The sequence below is a fragment of the Somniosus microcephalus genome, chromosome 12 (assembly GCF_052327205.1).
Source record: "Somniosus microcephalus isolate GS21.2 chromosome 12, FLI_Smic_1.0, whole genome shotgun sequence".
NCBI lineage: Eukaryota > Metazoa > Chordata > Chondrichthyes > Squaliformes > Somniosidae > Somniosus > Somniosus microcephalus.
The window spans coordinates 153,260,780-153,278,680 of record NC_140998.1 but is presented as its reverse complement, the minus strand read 5'-3'; the positions used below and the strand labels follow the sequence as shown (position 1 = coordinate 153,278,680).

General features: G+C 48.0%; 1 protein-coding gene across 1 annotated transcript in view; it reads left to right on the top strand.

Annotated features, from left to right (window-relative positions):
• plekhh1 (pleckstrin homology, MyTH4 and FERM domain containing H1) overlaps positions 1–17,901 on the top strand; it is a 338,941-nt gene that overhangs the window by 120,318 nt on the left and 200,722 nt on the right. The window contains exon 4 of the mRNA XM_086003678.1: positions 16,918–17,067. Coding sequence (XP_085859804.1) covers positions 16,918–17,067 — 150 coding nt within the window. The remainder of the gene's footprint in view (positions 1–16,917; positions 17,068–17,901) is intronic.

The following is a 17,901-nucleotide window of genomic DNA, read 5'->3' as shown; positions in this document are numbered from 1 at the left end:
GGTGTCGATGGTGAGGGTGACGATGGTGAGGGTGTCGATGGTGAGAGTGTCGATGGTGCGGGTGTCGATGGTGAGGGTGTTGATGGTCATGTTGATGGTGTGGGTGTTGATGGTGAGGGTGTTGATGGTGAGGGTGTTGATGATGGTGGTGTTGATGGTGAGGTTGTTGATGGTGAGGGTGTTGATGGTGAGAGTGTTGATGGTGTGGTTGTTTCTGGTTGTGTTGATGGTGAGGTTTTTTCGATGGTCTGGGTGTCGATGGTGAGGGTGTCGATGGTGATGGTGTTGATGTTGAGGGTGTCGATGGTGAGGGTGTTGATGGTGAGGGTGTTGATGGTGAGGGTGTTGATGGTGAGGGTGTTGATGGTGAGGGTGTTGATGGTGAGGGTGTTAATAATGTGGGTGTTGATGGTGAGGGTGTTAATAATGTGGGTGTTGATGGTGTGGGTGTTGATAGGCTGTTGATGGTGTGGGTGTTGATGGTGAGGGTGTTGATGGTGAGGGTGTTGATGGTGAGGGTGTCGATAGTGAGGGTGTCGATTTTGTGGGTTTTGATAGTGACGGTGTTGCTGGTGAGGGTGTCGATGGTGAGGGTGTTGATGGTGTGGGTGTCGATGGTGTGGTGTCGATGGTGTGGGTGTCGATGGTGAGGGTGTCGATGGTGTGGGTGTCGATGGTGTGGGTGTCGATGGTGTGGGTGTCGATGGTGAGGGTGTCGATGGTGAGGGTGTCGATGGTGAGGGTGTCGATGGTGAGGGTGTCGATGGTGAGGGTGTCGATTTTGTGGGTTTTGATAATGACGGTGTTGATGGTGAGGGTGTTGCTGGTGACGGTGTCGATTTTGTGGGTTTTGATAATGACGGTGTTGATGGTGAGGGTGTTGCTGGTGAGGGTGTCGATGGTGAGGGTGTCGATGGTGTGGGTGTCGATGATGTGGGTGTCGATGGTGTGGGTGTCGATGTTGTGGGTTTCGATGGTGAGGGTGTCGATGGTGTGGGTGTCGATGGTAGCGTGTCGATGGTAGCGTGTCGATGGTGAGCGTGTCGGTGGTGAGGGTGTCGGTGGTGAGGGTGTCGATTTTGTGGGTTTTGATAGTAACGCTGTTGATGGTGAGGGTGTTGCTGGTGACGGTGTCGATGGTGAGGGTGTCGATGGTGTGGGTGTTGTAAAGTGGAGTATGTTTGATAGCTGGGTCGTGTAGAGATTCTGCAGAGCCTCGTGCTGTTACTAGGTGAGTCAACCTGTTGCTGGATCTGTGCTCAAAATAGGTTCCCACAGCTCCCCCGGCAACTGATGAATGATTAAACCCCCGGCCAGTGGGGCCCCCTGCTTCATAGTTCACTTGCTCACTTCAATGAGTGTGCCTGGGAAAAGTCCTGGATTCAGGCGAGAAACGGAGACCTCGGCAGAATGAGCCGCTTTATTGCTTTTAACGAGCAGCGCCCGCCCTTCCCCCCACCCTCCCCATCCCATCCAAATAACCAGGACACCATCCTCCTTCAGAACAGTTTGAAACTTTGTTGCTTCCAGACTCGACTATTCCATCGCTCCCCTGGCAAGCCTCCCACCTGGCACCTTCCGTAAACTTCAGCTCATCGAAAACTCAGCTGCTTGCATCCTAACTTGCGCTAAGTCCCATTCACCCATCACCCCTGTGCTCATTTACCTACATTGGCTCTCGGTCCGGCAACGCCTCAGTTAAAAAATCTTCATCCTTGTGTTCAAATTCCTCTATGGCCTTGCCCCATCCTCCCTCTGTAACCACCCACCGCCCCCCCACCCCCATCCCTACAACCCTTCAAGAACTCTGCATTCCTCCAGCTCTTGTGCATCACCCATTTCCTTCACTCCACTATTGGTGGCCGTGCCTTCTGTTGCCTGGGTCCTAATCTCTGGAATTCCCTCCCTAAACCTCTCCGCCTTTCTACCTCTCTCTGCTCCTTTAAGATGTTCTTTAAAATCTACCTCTTTGACCAAGGATTTGGTCACCTGCCCTTCATCTATTTTGATGACGAGACCAGATCTAACCTCATCAGTCCTACTATCTCTTTATGTGGCTCGGTGTCAAATTATCTCTGATAACGCTCCTGTGAAGCACCGTGGGACTTTTTAACTACGTTCAAGGTACTATATAAATGCAAGTTGTTGTTGTTGTTGAAGCAGGATCTTATTTTCAATTCTCTGCCCTCCTGTACTGAAGGCTGCCCTCCTGTACCTTGCCCAAGTGGCCATTTTCCCATGCTTGAGCCTAGACCGGTGTTAGATCCGTGATTCTGAGAGTATGATGTTTTTCAATAACCACACGGATGCTGTAACTGAACAATCAACAGGTATTTACTGGAGTAGGGTAATCTCAAGACTGGGGTACAGAGGCATGCTCAAGGCTTATATACAGGTGTGGTCACTGCCGGTACTACAGTATACAGGAGCTGTAAAAGTAGTTCTCTCTTAAAGGTACATACACTACAATTCCTCCCCTTTTAGATTAGTAGTACCCATAATATTCAAATAACAATTAACACTTTAACATGTACATTAAACAACAATAGTCCATTTATAGATTCAGCCTCTGGGGCGGCTTCCTGATCCTTTCGGGATAGCGCCTTTCCTGAGGTTCTTGTTCTTGGTGCGGAGGCGATTCTGGCCCCTTTTCGTCGGTTAGTTCATCGGGTTCCACTGCTACTGGTTCGGAGGTAGATGCTACCGGTATGTCGGGTTCATCCCCAGGTACGCAAGACATGGGGTTGACTCGTTCCTGTGACGCTAAGATCTGATCAACGTGGCATCTCACAATGTTCTCCCCGACATCCACTGTGTACATTAATGGCCCCTGCCGTGTGCATATCGTTCCGGGTTGCCATTTCTCTGTTTGGTAGTCACGGGCCAAGACTGGTTGTCCTACATTGAAGCTCCTTGTCGGCTTCTCATTGATGTGCTGGAATTGTTTGTCCTCAACATTTCTTCGCACATTTGGTCTAAGCAAGTCCAGATGAGATCGCAACCTTCGGTTAAAGAACATCATGGCCGGGGTCTGGTTGGTAACTGCATGTGTTGCGTTTCGGTAGGCTAATAAGAAATTGTCCACCTTATGCTGTAGTGGAATTTCATCATCGCACATGGCCTTTATCGCCTTCTTAAAGGTTTGTACGAACCTCTCAGCCAATCCATTTGTGGCTGGCTGATACGGGGCGGATGTGTAATGCCTTACCCCATTCCTTCTCATAAATTTTCGAAATGCTTCGGACACAAACTGTGGTCCATTATCAGAGCAAATCTGCTCTGGCAAGCCGTTTCTGGCAAATATGGTCCGTAGGACTGCAATCGTTTTCTCTGTAGTGGTTGAGGACATTTTTATCACCTCAGGCCACTTCGAATGAGCATCCACTGCTATTAAGAACATTGAGTCCATGAATGGACCAGCAAAATCAATATGCACCCGTTGCCATGGAGAGGAGGGCCACTCCCATGGGTGTAGAGGGGCATGTGGTGGTGCCTTTTGGACCTTCTGGCATCCTGAGTAGCTCTTGGTTAGGTCTTACGATTTGTTGATCGATTCCCGGCCACCACACATAAGCCCTAGCAAGGCTTTTCATTTTCACTCCCCCCAGATGACCTTCATATAGCTCATTTAGCACTCTCTCCCTTAACTTGGGTGGAATCACCACTCTGGATTCACACATCACTGTCCCCTGGCATACTGACAGCTGTTCTCTTCTGGATGAGAATGCTGGCAACAGTGAGTCGCCATGTGTTGGCCATCCCCTCACCGTCAATTCATATACCCGAGACAGCGTCGGATCATTGCGGGTCTCCTTCTCTATATCCACGTTCGTTACTGGCAGTCGTTCAATTATTGACGAATAAAATATCTCGATAGGGTCCACTGCTGGTGCTTCCTCCACAGTAGGCAGTGGCAGGCACGATAGCCCATCAGTGTTTCCAAGCTGTTTCATGTCTTTATATTCTATTTCATATTGATTCGCCCCTAGAAACAGGGACCATCTTTGTAACCGTTGTGCAGTCATCACTGGAACGCCCTTCTTAGGATTAAAGGTGGAGACAAGTGGTTGGTGGTCAGTCAGCAAGGTGAACTTCTGCCCATGCAGATAGTGGTTGAATTTTTTTACTCCCCATACTAGGCTGAGGGCCTCCCTGTCAATCTGGGCGCAGTTGCACTCGGTTGAGGTTAGTGACCGAGACGCAAAGGCTACTGGCCTCTCCAACCCGTCTGGGAATTTGTGCGACAGCACCGCTCCAATACCATAGGGTGATGCATCACATGCCAAATGAATTGGTAGTGCTGGGTTGAAATGGGCCAACACCTTTTTTGATGTGATCAATTCTTTACACTTCTGGAAAGCTCGTCTACGTTCGTCATTCCACTTCCATGGTACCCCTGTTTGCAGTAGGGTGTTCAGTGGGTATAATACCGTGGACATATTTGGTAAGAACTTATGGTAGTAGTTTACCAGCCCGAGGAACGACCTCAGTTGTGACACATTTTCCGGTGCTGGAGACTTGACTACTGCCTCAATCTTTTCAGGGGACTTATGTAACCCCTCTTCATCAATGACGTGGCCACAGTACAAGATCTGCTTCTGGAAAAACTCGCACTTGTGGCGATTAGCTCGTAGCCCATATTCCTTTAATCTGGTGAGCACCTTGTCCAAGTTGGCGAGGTGATCACTGTCATTTTCGCCCGTGACCAGGATGTCGTCCAAATAACACTGGGTCCCTGGAATCCCTTGCAGGACTTGATCCATCGCCCTTTGCCAAATAGCCGGAGCCGATGCTACCCCGAACACCAGCCGGTTGTATTGGTAAAGACCTTTATGAGTGCTAATCGTAAGGTATTGTTTCGAGGCTTCTTCTACCTCCATTTGCAAGTACGCCTGGGCTAGATCAATTTTGGTGAAGTGTTTACCTCCAGATAGCGAGGCGAAAATATCCTCAATTCGTGGAAGCGGATATTGTACCGTGTGAAGGACTGGGTTCACTGTCACCTTAAACTCCCCACAGATGCGGACCTTCTTTGGTTCCCCAGGCGTATTACTCAACGACCTCTTCATTACAGGAACGATGGTTGTAGCCCACTCGCTCCAGTCTACTTTGGACAGTACTCCTGAACGTTCCAACCCTTCCAGCTCTGCTTCGACAGCTGGTCTGATCGCATAAGGCACTGGTCTGGCCTTAAGAAACTTTGGACTTGCATTTTCCTCTATTTTAATCATTGCTGTTATGCCTTTTAGTGTTCCGAGTCCCTCCTGGAACACTTCTTTTGCGTCAGTTAGCATTTTTGACAGTCGTCCAGGTGTGACGTCGTCATCATTTTTGGCCTCAACCTTCAGTGCCTGTATGGAATGTCAATCTAATTGTATCTTCCGGATCCATTCACGTCCTAGCAGTGGTAGTCCTCCATCTGGCAATACATATATGTCCATTTTAGGTATTTCCTGGCCTTTATATATCACTTTCACCCTTATTTTTCCTTTGGGGTAGACTTTTTGCCCCGTGTACGTCTTCAAGACAATCTCTGTAGCTTTCAAGGGTATATGTGAAAATAGCCGCTTGTAGTCCCTTTGGTTTATGACTGTTAGGGCTGATCCTGTGTCCAATTGCATTTTCACTTGGACTCCGTCTATCTTGAGTGTAACCCAGATAGTCTGGTGATCCTCCATTTTGGTTACCTTATGTAGTTTCAGACAACCCAGCTCCTTGCTTCCGGAGTCTGTGTCACTTTTCTGTTCGCCTGAACTACTGTCCATCACCTTGTGTACCTTTTTGTACTCCTCCTGTGGAGATTTCTTACTGTTGGTTTTCTTCCCAGACCTTCAGACTCTTGCTATGTGTCCTGCTTTTCCACACTGTCTGCACACTTGGTCCTTAAACCAACAATCCTTCTGGTCATGTGTTGTTCTGCTGCAGCGATAGCACTTCCCTGTTCCATAGGACATTTAATTGGTGCCATATTCTTGCGGTCTCCGTTGTATCTCTGCAGCGCCCCTTGCTGCTGCTTCATGTGATACTGCCATACTGAAAGCCTTGTCCAGCGTAAGATCCTTTTCTGATAGAAGCCGTTTCTGGGTTCCTTCACTTTGCAGCCCACATACAAACTTGTCCCTTAACGTGTCTGCTAGTCCCGCTCCAAACTGGCAGTGTTTCGATAGCTTGCGCAGTTCCGTTAGGTACTCAGCATTGCTTTTGTCTTTGTGTTGGTTCCTTTTATGGAACTTAAATCGTTCTGCTATCAGCAGCGGTGTGGGGTTTAAGTGACCCTGTAGGATTTCTACTATGCTTTCGAAATTCTTGTTCACAGGCTTCTCTGGGGTTATTAGGTTTCGCAGTAGCCCATAAGTTTTTGCACCCATGGAATTTAACAAAACCAGTGCTTTCCTAGCATCTGGCACTTCATTCGCCCTGCAGTACACCTCAATACGTTCCACATATGTCGCCCAATCTTCGACTTCATTGTCGAACGTAGAGATACTGCCACTCTTCGGCATCCCTGGGTATAATTTAACTGTCAAAAATGGCGTCTCCCGTGCTTCCCCTTCTTCTCCACTGGCACAAAATGGCGTCTCCCGCGCTTTCCTTCCTTCCCGCGCTCGCCCTTCTTCTCCGCTGCGGCTTCTAAAAATGGCGTCTCCCACGCTCTTCCTTCTCCGTGGCTCAATGGCGTCTCCCGCGCTCTCCCTTCTTCTCCCCGTGGACACTGTTCAGCCCTTGAGCCCTGGCTGTGCTCTGCGCGTTTTTTTTTGTGCGCCTTTCCCGTTTCCGCCGCTCGGTCCTGAACCCGGCTGTTGCTTTACCCTCTCTCTCTCAGTTTTGTTTTTCCTCAACGCCGCTCAGTTTTCAACCCCCGGCTGCGCCCTGTGCGCTTCGCCCTCTGTCTTACCCCGTCGACGCTGCTCGGCTTTCTCTCCGCCATCGGTCGGCTCCAGCCGCCGCTGTCCGGGAAGGGTCTGCGCTGTACCTGTCGACAGTCTATTGCTGATTGTCGTGGCTGGGGAACGAAGCCCGGCTCTCCACAGCCTCCCCTGCGATGTTCACTCTCTGCCGGACGACTGGGCGGTTGCTCGTGGTCGATGCCCGTGCTTCTGGCCTCGACTTTCTTCCACCGCCCTCCCGGAGCGAATCCTCGAAGGGAAATGCAGAGTTGCAGGTAGATTCGAATCGACACTCGTCGCCACTGTTAGATCCGTGATTCTGAGAGTACGATGTTTTTCAATAACCACACGGATGCTGTAACTGAACAATCAACAGGTATTTACTGGAGTAGGGTAATCTCAAGACTGGGGTACAGAGGCATGCTCAAGGCTTATATACAGGTGTGGTCACTGCTGGTACTACAGTATACAGGAGCTGTAAAAGTAGTTCTCTCTTAAAGGTACATACACTACAACCGGGAGTGTGGGTTTGCTATTTGGCAGCAGAAGGCATCACAACTTGGGGGCTGCCTGCTGTTAACAGGAGCGGGAAATGCCGACCTTTTAGTTGCTTCTTGGGACCTGGAACAGACTGGCACAATCCAACAAGGCTTTTTCGGCAGCACCTCCCAAACCCGCGACCTCTGTCGTCTAGAAGGACAAGGGCAGCAGGCGCATGGGAACACCACCACCTCCAAGATCCCCTCCGAGTCACACACCATCCTGACTTGGACATATATCGCCGTTCCTTCATCGTCACTGGGTCAAAATCCTGGAACACTCTACCTAACAGCATTGTGGGAGCAATGTTCCCGCTAAGCTGTGTGGCTGTGGTCTGGAGGTCCCACGCAGGCCGCTCACCAGCTTTTCAATGCAAGAAACTGCGCATGTGTGAAAATTTGAATGGGCCGCACAGCGGGTTAAAGGGACCGCTCACCAAAAAGTAAATTACAGGGAACATTGCATGCGAGTATCTTTACCATGCAGACTGCAGCGATTCAATGCGGTGGCTCACCACCACCGTCTCGAGAGCAATTAGGGATGGGCAATAAATGCTAGCCTTGCCAGAGACACCCAAATCCCAGGAACGAATAAAAAGAGAACCATCCATTCTGAAGACACCAGCCAAGCAGTAACTGTGTAGAATACCACTGCACCGCGGTAAAATCTGAGCAGAAGCCTTCTCGCCAGGCTGGGGAGGAGATGGGAGAATTGTGATCTCATTCCCCACGCGGGTGAAGACGCTGTCCAGTGGAGCACCGACGTGGAGACCCGGGGTCCATTCCCATGCCTGCGTTGAGTTTGCCGGTCTCTGCCAGGGAATGTGCTGCAGTGTCCCGGTGATCCGAGGCTCAGGAGGGGGGACAGAATCAGTCAGGGTTGAACTACCTGACTAGTGTGGATTGGAGCAGCGACTCGCCCGAATACAGAAATACATGGAAGTCACATCAACGGAAACAGGCCATTCGGCCCAACCACTCTGTGTTGGTGTTTACACTCCACGCCAACAAATAGTTCTAATCACATTTACCCACCCTGGTCCCTTACTCCTTCAACCCCTTTCCCTTCATTCACCTATTGATGTGCCAAATAACTGCCTGAATCCATAAGGTTAAAGCATAAAACTAAAGGCTTTTATTAAGTAAGAACATGGCATCAAGTTAACACAGGGCAACCATCATTCATCACCGACCCAGCCCTTGGTAGAACATTCCAGAAGAGGGGCGGGGCTAGGGAGGAGCATTAGTGGTTACACCGGTGGAACATTCCAGACATTAACAAGTACAACAACAACAACAACAACAACACAAATGCCAGAACACAGAGTTATTTCATCACATTCACCCCCTGCTATAGATTCAGTCTGTCAGGAGGTCTGATAATCCTCTGGGAACGACGTAACTCTTGCTGAGGCTCCTACCGGAGTACTAACTCCGGTTCATTCGAATTCCCAGAATCATCAGTATTTTCCACACTGAGGGTTTGTGTCTCTGAAGGTCCAATACCACGATTGAAAACTCTACTCTCAGAGTCGAACTCTTTTTGAGCTCCAGCAGGTGCAAGATCTTTAATAGAGACCGTATCCTCTCGCCCATCCGGATATTGAATATACGCATACTGGGGATTAGCATGGAGGAGTTGTACTTCCTCCACCAGTGAATCAGTCTTGTGGCCTCTCACATGTCTGCGCAACAACACAGGGCCCGTGGTCATCAACCATGTGGGTAACATTACTCCATTAGCAGATTTTCTTGGAAAACTAAACATCCTTTCATGAGGGGCGGCATTCGTCGCTGTACACAAAAGAGACCTTATGGAATGCAGCACGTCTGGCAGGACATCCTGCCAGCGAGAGGTCGGCAAGCCTCGCGACTTCAGAGACAGTACAATAGCCTTCCACACTGTCGCATTTTCTTTCTCGACCTGCCCATTACCACGAGGGTTATAGCTGGTAGTTCTACTCATTGCAATCCCTTTCGATAGCAAAAACTGTCGCAATTCTTCGCTCATAAAGGAAGAACCCCTATCACTATGTATATAGTTAGGCATGCCAAACAAGGAAAACAGTTGGCAGAGGCATTTAATTACAACAGCACTAGTCACATCCGGACAGGGGATAACAAAAGGGAACCGAGAGTAGTGCTCTATAATGTTAAGAAAATAGACATTACGGTCGCTTGATGGAAGGGGACCTTTAAAATCGAGACTCAAAACGCTCAAATGGTCGAGTTGCTTTAATAAGATGAGCTGGCTCGGACGGCTTATAGAAGCGGGGTTTGCATTCAGCACAAACACGACAGGTTCTGGTCATTGTCCGGACCTCCTCTATAGAGTAGGGTAGATTGTGGGACTTAATGAAGTGGTTCATTCTGGTAACCCCAGGGTGGCAGAGTGCGTCGTGGAGACTTTGAAGCTTATCTATACCTAGACTAGCACATACTCCTCATGACAAAGCATCCGATGGCTCATTAAATACTCCAGGCCTGTACTGAATATCATAGTCATATGTTGACAGTTCTATTCGCCATCTTAAAATCTTATCATTTTTGACCTTGCCTCTCTGCTTAGTGTTGAACATAAAGGCCACGGAGCGCTGGTCAGTAATGAGCGTAAAACATTGGCCAGCGAGATAATGTCTCCAATACCTGACTGCTTCGATAATCGCCTGTGCCTCCTTTTCCACTGAAGAATGTCGAACTTCTGGTCCTTGCAATGTACAAGAGAAGAAAGCTACTGGTCTACCAGCTTGGTTAAGAGTTGCTGCCAACGCAAAATCAGATGCATCACTTTCCACTTGAAAAGGGATCTTCTCATCCACGGCACATACCACTGCCTTCTCAATGTCCCGTTTGATATTAAGGAAAGCCTCCTGAGCTTCCGCCGGTGGCGGAAAAGACGTCGACTTAATAAGAGGTCGGACATTATCTGAGTAGTTAGCCACCCACTGGGCATAGTACGAGAAGAATCCCAGACACCTTCTTAAAGCTTTTACAGTGTGAGGTAAAGGTAATTCCTTAAGTGGGCGTAATCTTTCAGGACCTGGCCCGATTACCCCATTCTCCACAACGCAACCAAGAATACACAAACGTGTAGTATTGAAGGTACACTTGTTTTCGTTGTAGGTCAGGTTTAACCTCTTTGCAGTCTCTAGGAACTTCGCAAGATTTTGATCATGCTCCCGTTGGTCGCGCCCACAGATAGTAACATTGTCCAGGTACGGGAATGTTGCTTCCAATGCGTATTCATCCACCATACGATCCATCTCCCGTTGGAAGACGGATATCCCATTCGTCACTCCAAAGGGCACCCTAAGGAATTGGTACAGGCGCCCATTAGCTTCGAAGGCCGTATAAGGTCGGTCTTCTATTTTAATGGGGAGTTGATGGTAGGCAGACTTTAAATCAATGATGGAGAACACGTGGTACTGAGCTATCTGGTTCACCATCTCAGAAATACGAGGCAAAGGATAGGCGTCTAATTGGGTATACAAGTTTATAGTCTGGCTATAATCGACCACAAGTCTTTTCTTTTCATTAGTTTTAACCACCACCACCTGGGCACGCCACGGGCTATTACTGTGTTCGATGATTCCCTCCCGTTGAAGCCTTTCCACTTCCTCTTTTATAAATGTTTTATCTTCTGAACTATACCGTTGACTCTTAGTCGCTATAGGTCTACAATTAGGAGCAAGGTTCGCGAACAAAGAAGGCGGACTTACTTTTAAAATAGAAAGGCCGCAGACTGTGAGTGGAGGCTGAGATCCACCATACTTAAGAGTAACGCTCTCATGCTGACACTGGAAGTCCAAGCCTAAAATTAAGTTCACACACAACTGAGGTAATATGAGGAGTTTAAAGTCCTTATACTCCGTATCCTTGACAGTCAATGTGACTTTACAATATCCAGTTACCTCTGAAGTAAGGGACTTGGACGCCATCACAATTTCACTTTGAGTAGGATACACCTTCAATGAACAGGAGTTAACAAGGTTGGGGTGTATAAAACTTTCAGTACTGCCACAGTCTATCAAACACCCAGTAGGACGACCATTAATCTTGGTGTCCATCATAGATTTCGACAAGGAACACGATATGGTCTGGTCAACCGTAGCTGAGGCTAGAGTAAAACGATGGGCAGCAGCAGAGAAGACATTGGGTACAGGATTACCCTTACACACTTTACTAAAATGTCCCCATTTCTTACATTTAAAACAGGTAGCCTCACTGGCTGGGCATCTTTGCCTGGGGTGTTTAGATTGGCCACAAAAATAACACATAGACCCATGGGGTACAGCCGCAACAATAGGATTAAGTGGAGGCTCCATTGGTGTTATGGATGCCTCCATACTCGGAACACATGAGGCTGAGAGAGACGCGTGGGCTGATGCATACACTTCTAAATTCTTCTGGGCTACATCTAACGATCGAGCAGTAGCGACGACCGTTTTTAAAACTAACGAGTCGTTCTCGAGGAGTCTCTGTCTAATATAATTAGATCGGAGGCCAGATATGAAAGAATCGCGGATGGCTTCTTCCTGATACACTATGGCAGAGACAGCCTTGTAGTTGCAATCCTTAGCCAAAACCTTAAGGTCCTGCAGGAAATTGTCCAGAGATTCCTCGGGTAATTGCCTGCGAGTAGACAAAAGATACCTGGCGTATACTTCATTAACCGTGTAGTAATATCTTCAATTATCGAGTAAGTTTGATGACTTACCAAGTTGGTTAGAAGACCCAACTTGTTAACCGTCGAATCGACCGATGCGATGAAGTGTTCAAAACATCGAAGCCAATGCGTAAATTTCTTCGACGCATCTGCCGAATGGGGATCGATATCCAGACGCTCTGGTTTCAAAAATCGATCCATCTTCCAAAAGTTGTTACTTAATAAAATTAATATGCCAAATAACTGCCTGAATCCATGAGGTTAAAGCTTAAAACTAAAGGCTTTTATTAAGTAAGAACATGGCATCAAGTTAACACAGGGCAACCATCATTCATCACCGACCCAGCCCTTGGTAGAACATTCCAGAAGAGGGGCGGGGCTAGGGAGGAGCATTAGTGGTTACACCGGTGGAACATTCCAGACATTAACAAGTACAACAACAACAACAACAACAATACAAATGCCAGAACAGAGAGTTATTTCATCACACCTATCCAATCTAATCTTCCATGCTGACCTCGTTTCTGCCTCTCACCCACTAACCCTGGAAGTGAATTCCACAGCCTCACAACTCTCTGTGTGACAAAGTTGTCCTGCCCTCCGTTCTAAATCTCTTACATTCAACCTTGTATCTCTGGTTCCTCATTCCAGACCGCTCAACGAGTGGATACAGTCTGCTTCTATCTGTTCTGCCCCACGCTCTCATAGTCTTTAACACTTCTATTATAACGCCCCGTAATCTGTGTTGTTCGCAGGAAGAAAGCCCCCAATTTCTCATGTCTTTCTTCGTATTCTCATACCAGGCACGATCCCAGTGAGTGTGCCCTCAATATCCTTCCTGTGGTGTGGAGCCCAGCACCGCGCACAGTACTCTAACTGAGGTCTAATTAAGGTTTTAGATGGAACCATTTTGGAGGAGTGAATGAAAGAGAAATTAAACTTGTTCTAATGAACCAGCGGGACAGGCTCGGGGTCAGCCTCGTCCTCCCGTGTTGCTGGGCTCTGTGTTTTTAAAAATGATCTGACTGATAGACAGTCTGCTACAATCAGACACTGTCAACCAGCCTGAACTGAAGGTGAGGGTTGCCAACTCTGGCTGGACGTATTCCTGGATGTTTCATGACATGACCTCCAACCACCCCGCCCCCCCCCCCCCCAACGCTCCCGCCATTGATCGCCCGACACGCCCATCCGCGTGGCGTCCCGCCATCCCACGGTTAGTCGGAAAGCGAACAGACCCTTTGTTACCAGATTGGGTGATTCTTCACTCTCAGTCAAGCAGCGTTCTTATCCCATGTCCAATATTTTTTATCACTAATAACAAAAGTGTTCAGAAGAAAATTTTTCACAAACACTTTTTTTTTAACTTCCCTATGATTTTTCTCCCGAGTTTGCTGTCAGCAGCGTCCTGGAGATGAATTTTCAATTCCTGGAATCTCCAGGGCAGTCCTGGAGTGTTGGCAGCCCAGCTGGAGGCTAAAGTTCAAACTAGGTTAACCCTGTCCCGGAGTCTCCAGGAATTAAAGATTAATCTCCAAGACACTGCTGCCAGCAAAGCCCAGGCAAAAAAACACTGGGGCATTAAGAAAAAAGCTGTGTTTTTTTCCATTTTCTTTGAACACTTTTCTTTATTAATTATTGGAGATGCGAAAATAAAGCTGTTTGACTGGGTTGGGTAGAAGGTGGCCATTCAGCCCATCGCACCTGTGCTGGCTTTGACCCTGAAATGAGCTTCCGACCATAACTAAGACCGCCTATTTCCACCTCGGTAACATCGCCCGTCTCCGCCCCTGCCTCTGCTCATCTGCTGCTGAAACCCTCATCCACGCCTTTGTTACCTCTAGACTTGACTATTCCAACGCACTCCTGGCCGGCCTCCCACATTCTACCCTACGTAAACTTGAGGTCATCCCAAACTCGGCTGCCCGTGTCCTAACTCGCACCAAGTCCTGCTCACCCATCGCCCCTGTGTTCGCTGACCTACATTGGCTCCCGGTTAAGCAACGCTTCAATTTCATAATTCTCATCCTTGTTTTCAAATCCCTCCATGGCCTCGCCCCTCCCTATCTCTGTAACCTCCTCCAGCCCCACAACCCCCCCGAGATATCTGCGCTCCTCTAATTCTGCCCTCTTGAGCATCCCTGATTATAATCGCTCAACCATTGGTGGCCGTGCCTTCTGTTGCCTAGGCCCTAAGCTCTGGAATTCCCTGCCTAAAGCTGTCCGTCTCTCTTTCCTCCTTTAAGATGCTCCTTAAAACCTACCTCTTTATCTGCCCTAATTTCTTCTTATGTGGCTCGGTGTCAAATTTTTGTCTTATAACACTCTCCTGTGAAGCACCTTGGGACGTTTTACTATGTTAAAGGTGCAGTATAAATACAAGTTGTTGTTGTTATTGGCTCTGAAAGAGCTATCCAATTAGTCCCACTCCCCCTTTTTCCCCATAACGCTGCAAGTGATAGAACGTCCAGCCAGAGTTGGCATCCTTAGTTTGAACACTGCTCAATAGTTAGAGGAAGTTTGTCCTGGACATGGGACTGTGATCCCCATTGAAGTTAATGACAGCTAGGTGGAGATAAACCTGTCGGATACATTAGCTAGTAGGGATTTCCAGGCCTCAATGTTTACATTGACTAAATCAAGATGACCTCCTTTTATGCAGGGGAGAGAATACTTCCGATTCAGATTGTTTCCTCACATCCCACAGAACATTCCCCAGTTGTCAGAACATTCCCAGAGGTAGACCAGCAGTGTAAGGGTTAAAACAGTTCAGTAACCGAGGCCTCGGCTCGAGGCTTCTAGGTGAACTTCAAAGGCTTTAGGCCCATCATTAGCCATATGGACAGATCGTCAAAAGAATTCAGACGCTTAGCTCTCTGGGTTGTCAAGGGTGACACTTTACTCAATTACCAGGAAGCTGAGGCCCATTATTGAGACTGAGTGCGTGTCAAGACAGAAGGTTACAGGGGGTAGCTTTCCCACACTCTGTGCCTGAGTGTCAATACCTGTCTTCTTTGTGAGGCTTCGACCACAGAGTTGTGTTGTGTCAACACTAGGGAGGGCCCCCCTACCTTGATCTGTTACCGTCTGCAAAACAGATTTAGCCTCTTGTGTTTTTTTTGTGTGTGGGAGTTATAGGGGTATTTTGGACTGTGACCTTGTGATGAGAATGGATGGCTTCAGGTTACAAGCCAACGCGAGCTTTGTTTAGCCGACGTTAATGGCAGACTTTAAACAAAGTCTTGGGTGGTCATTTCCACAGCTTCTTCCTTCTGTCCTATCCTTTACCCATAACACTGTAACTATCAGGGAAGACTGAACAGGCTGGGGTTCTATTCTCTAAAAAAGGAGAAGGCTGAGGGGTGACCTGATAGAGGTCTTTAAAGTTATGAAAGGGTTTGATAGGGTAGACGGAGAGAAAATGTTTTCACTTGTGGGTTTTTCCAAAACTATGGGCCAAAAATATAAGAGAGTCACTATTACATCCAATAAAGAATTCAGGAGAAACGACTTTACACAGAGTGGTGAGAATGTGGAGCCCACTACTACAGGGAGTAGTTGAGGTGAATCGCATAGGTGCATTTAAGGGGAAGCTAGATAAACACAGGAGAGAGAAAGGAATAGAAGGATTTGCTGATAGGGTGAAATGAATTAAGGTGGGAGGAGGCTCGTGTGGAGCATAAACACCGGCACAGACCAGTTCGGCCAAATGACCTGTTTCTGTGCTGTAAATTCCATGTAACCCCAGCCCTCTGTTTATGTCTCCAACAGGACTGAGAGACGGGTGGCCCCCCGGTGTGATCTCTGGGAGGGTGGCGTGTTGGTACAACATTCGGCAGGGCCTCCCCATTTGCCATTAGATTCAAGATACTTTGGCCACTGGCGCATCAGGATGTGGAAATAAAATTTCCCAGTAGGCCGCGGAGGAAAAATCACAGAGAAAGCAGAAGAGTTGGCCTTTCACTGAAGGTGTAGAACTGAGGGAGTGCTGCACCCTTAAAACATTATCTGGTCAGGATCTCATTGCTGTCTGTGGGACCTTGCTGTGCGCTAATTGGCTTCCACTGTTCCACATTACAACAGTGACTACGCTTCAAAAAAAAAATACTTCATTGGCTGTAAAGCGCTTTGGGACATCCTGAGGAAACGCTGCAGCTAATTTGTGCACAGCAAGCTCCCATTAACAGCAACGTGATACTGATCAGATAATTTTTTTTAAGAGATGTTGGTTGAGGGATAAATATTGGCCAGGACACCAGGGAGAACTCCCCTGCTCTTCTTTGCATAGTGCCTTGGGATCTTTTACATCCACCTGAGAAGGCAGATGGTGTCTCGGTTTAATGTCTTATCTGAAAAAGGGCACCTCCGACAGCGCCGCACTCCCTCAGTACTGCACTAAAGTGTCAACCTGGATTTTGTGCTCAAGTCTCTGGAGTGAGGCTTGAACCTACAACCTTCTAACTCAGAGGTGAGTGTGCCACCCACTGAACCAAGGCACGGGAAGGAAGTGGCCAGGGCAGTAAGTGCCAATTCAACCACTTCCCACTCAGCCACATGGTGCTGGAAGGAGTTCAATCAGGTCAACCAAGATGAGAGATACCACCTACAAGAATGAACTGTATTAAGCATGCATTCTTTCCTCGCCATCACACTGTATTAAAGGGCTTTAATAGATGACCATAAATGGCCATACGGCCACACCATTTCCTCGACATCCCCAGCTTCATCTAGCGGTGTTCGTTCATTGACAACAACTTGTATTTATACAGCGCCTTTACTGTAGAATGTTTCTACTAAAATTTGCTTTTCTTTTAACTCTATTCAGGTACAGGCAATGAGGGAGAAATTGAAAGCGGCCAATGTGCAGACCAGCGAATCAGAGAATAGTTTATTCAGGAGGTACCAAGAGGTGACCACTACGCTACAGGAAAAGGACGACATGATTCAGAGGCTGGAACAACAGTTGGACAAACAGGTACCTCAGCAAAGCAGTTTATGTTTGGAGCCAAATCCCACAATTGCAATCATAAATCTTTTAAGTTATTTGAAGATCAGGCAAGACTTTGAAAAATCTTTATTTTTAAAAAGAATTGATTTTTTTTCTACTTGCGTTAATTCTACAAAGCAAGACTCCATTTGGTCTCTCCGATGGCTCAGTGCATCAATGGTTGATGTGGTATTTTTTTATTCATGCTCGCGATGTGGGCGTCACTGGCAAGGCCAACATTCATTGCCCATCCCTAATTGCCCTGAGAAGGTGCTGGTGAGCCGCCGCCTTAAACCACTGCAGTCCGTGTGGTGAAAGTGCTCCCAAAATGGGAGGGAGTTCCAGGATTTTGACCCAGCAACGATGAAGGATCGGCGATGTATGTCCAAGTCAGGATGGTGCGTGACTTGGAAGTGATGGTGTTCCCATGCGCCTGCAACCCTTGTCCTTCTAAGTGGTGGCGGTCACGGGTTTGGGAGGTGTAGAGAAATATATATGTCTATATGTATATTAAGCTGTATAGAAACGGAAGATCCCAGATCCAAATACCAGCGATGCCTACCTGAGCAGATGGCAGTAGGGGACCTACAACTGGCTTCAACCCCTGGGTTAGGCAAGGAAGGGTTCAGCCAGAGTTTCTGCTCCTTATCACCATCCAGTGATCTCCTGCTAGATTAACATATGCGGGGATTGCCTTGCAGAACAGGGTTGTACTCGACTGTAGTTCCCCACTCCACTCCTGCCCACCCCCCCCGCCCCCGCCCCCGCCCCACCCAGGCCAATAGCCTGCCAACTTTCACTGTCTAGGCTCGTGCCTGAGGA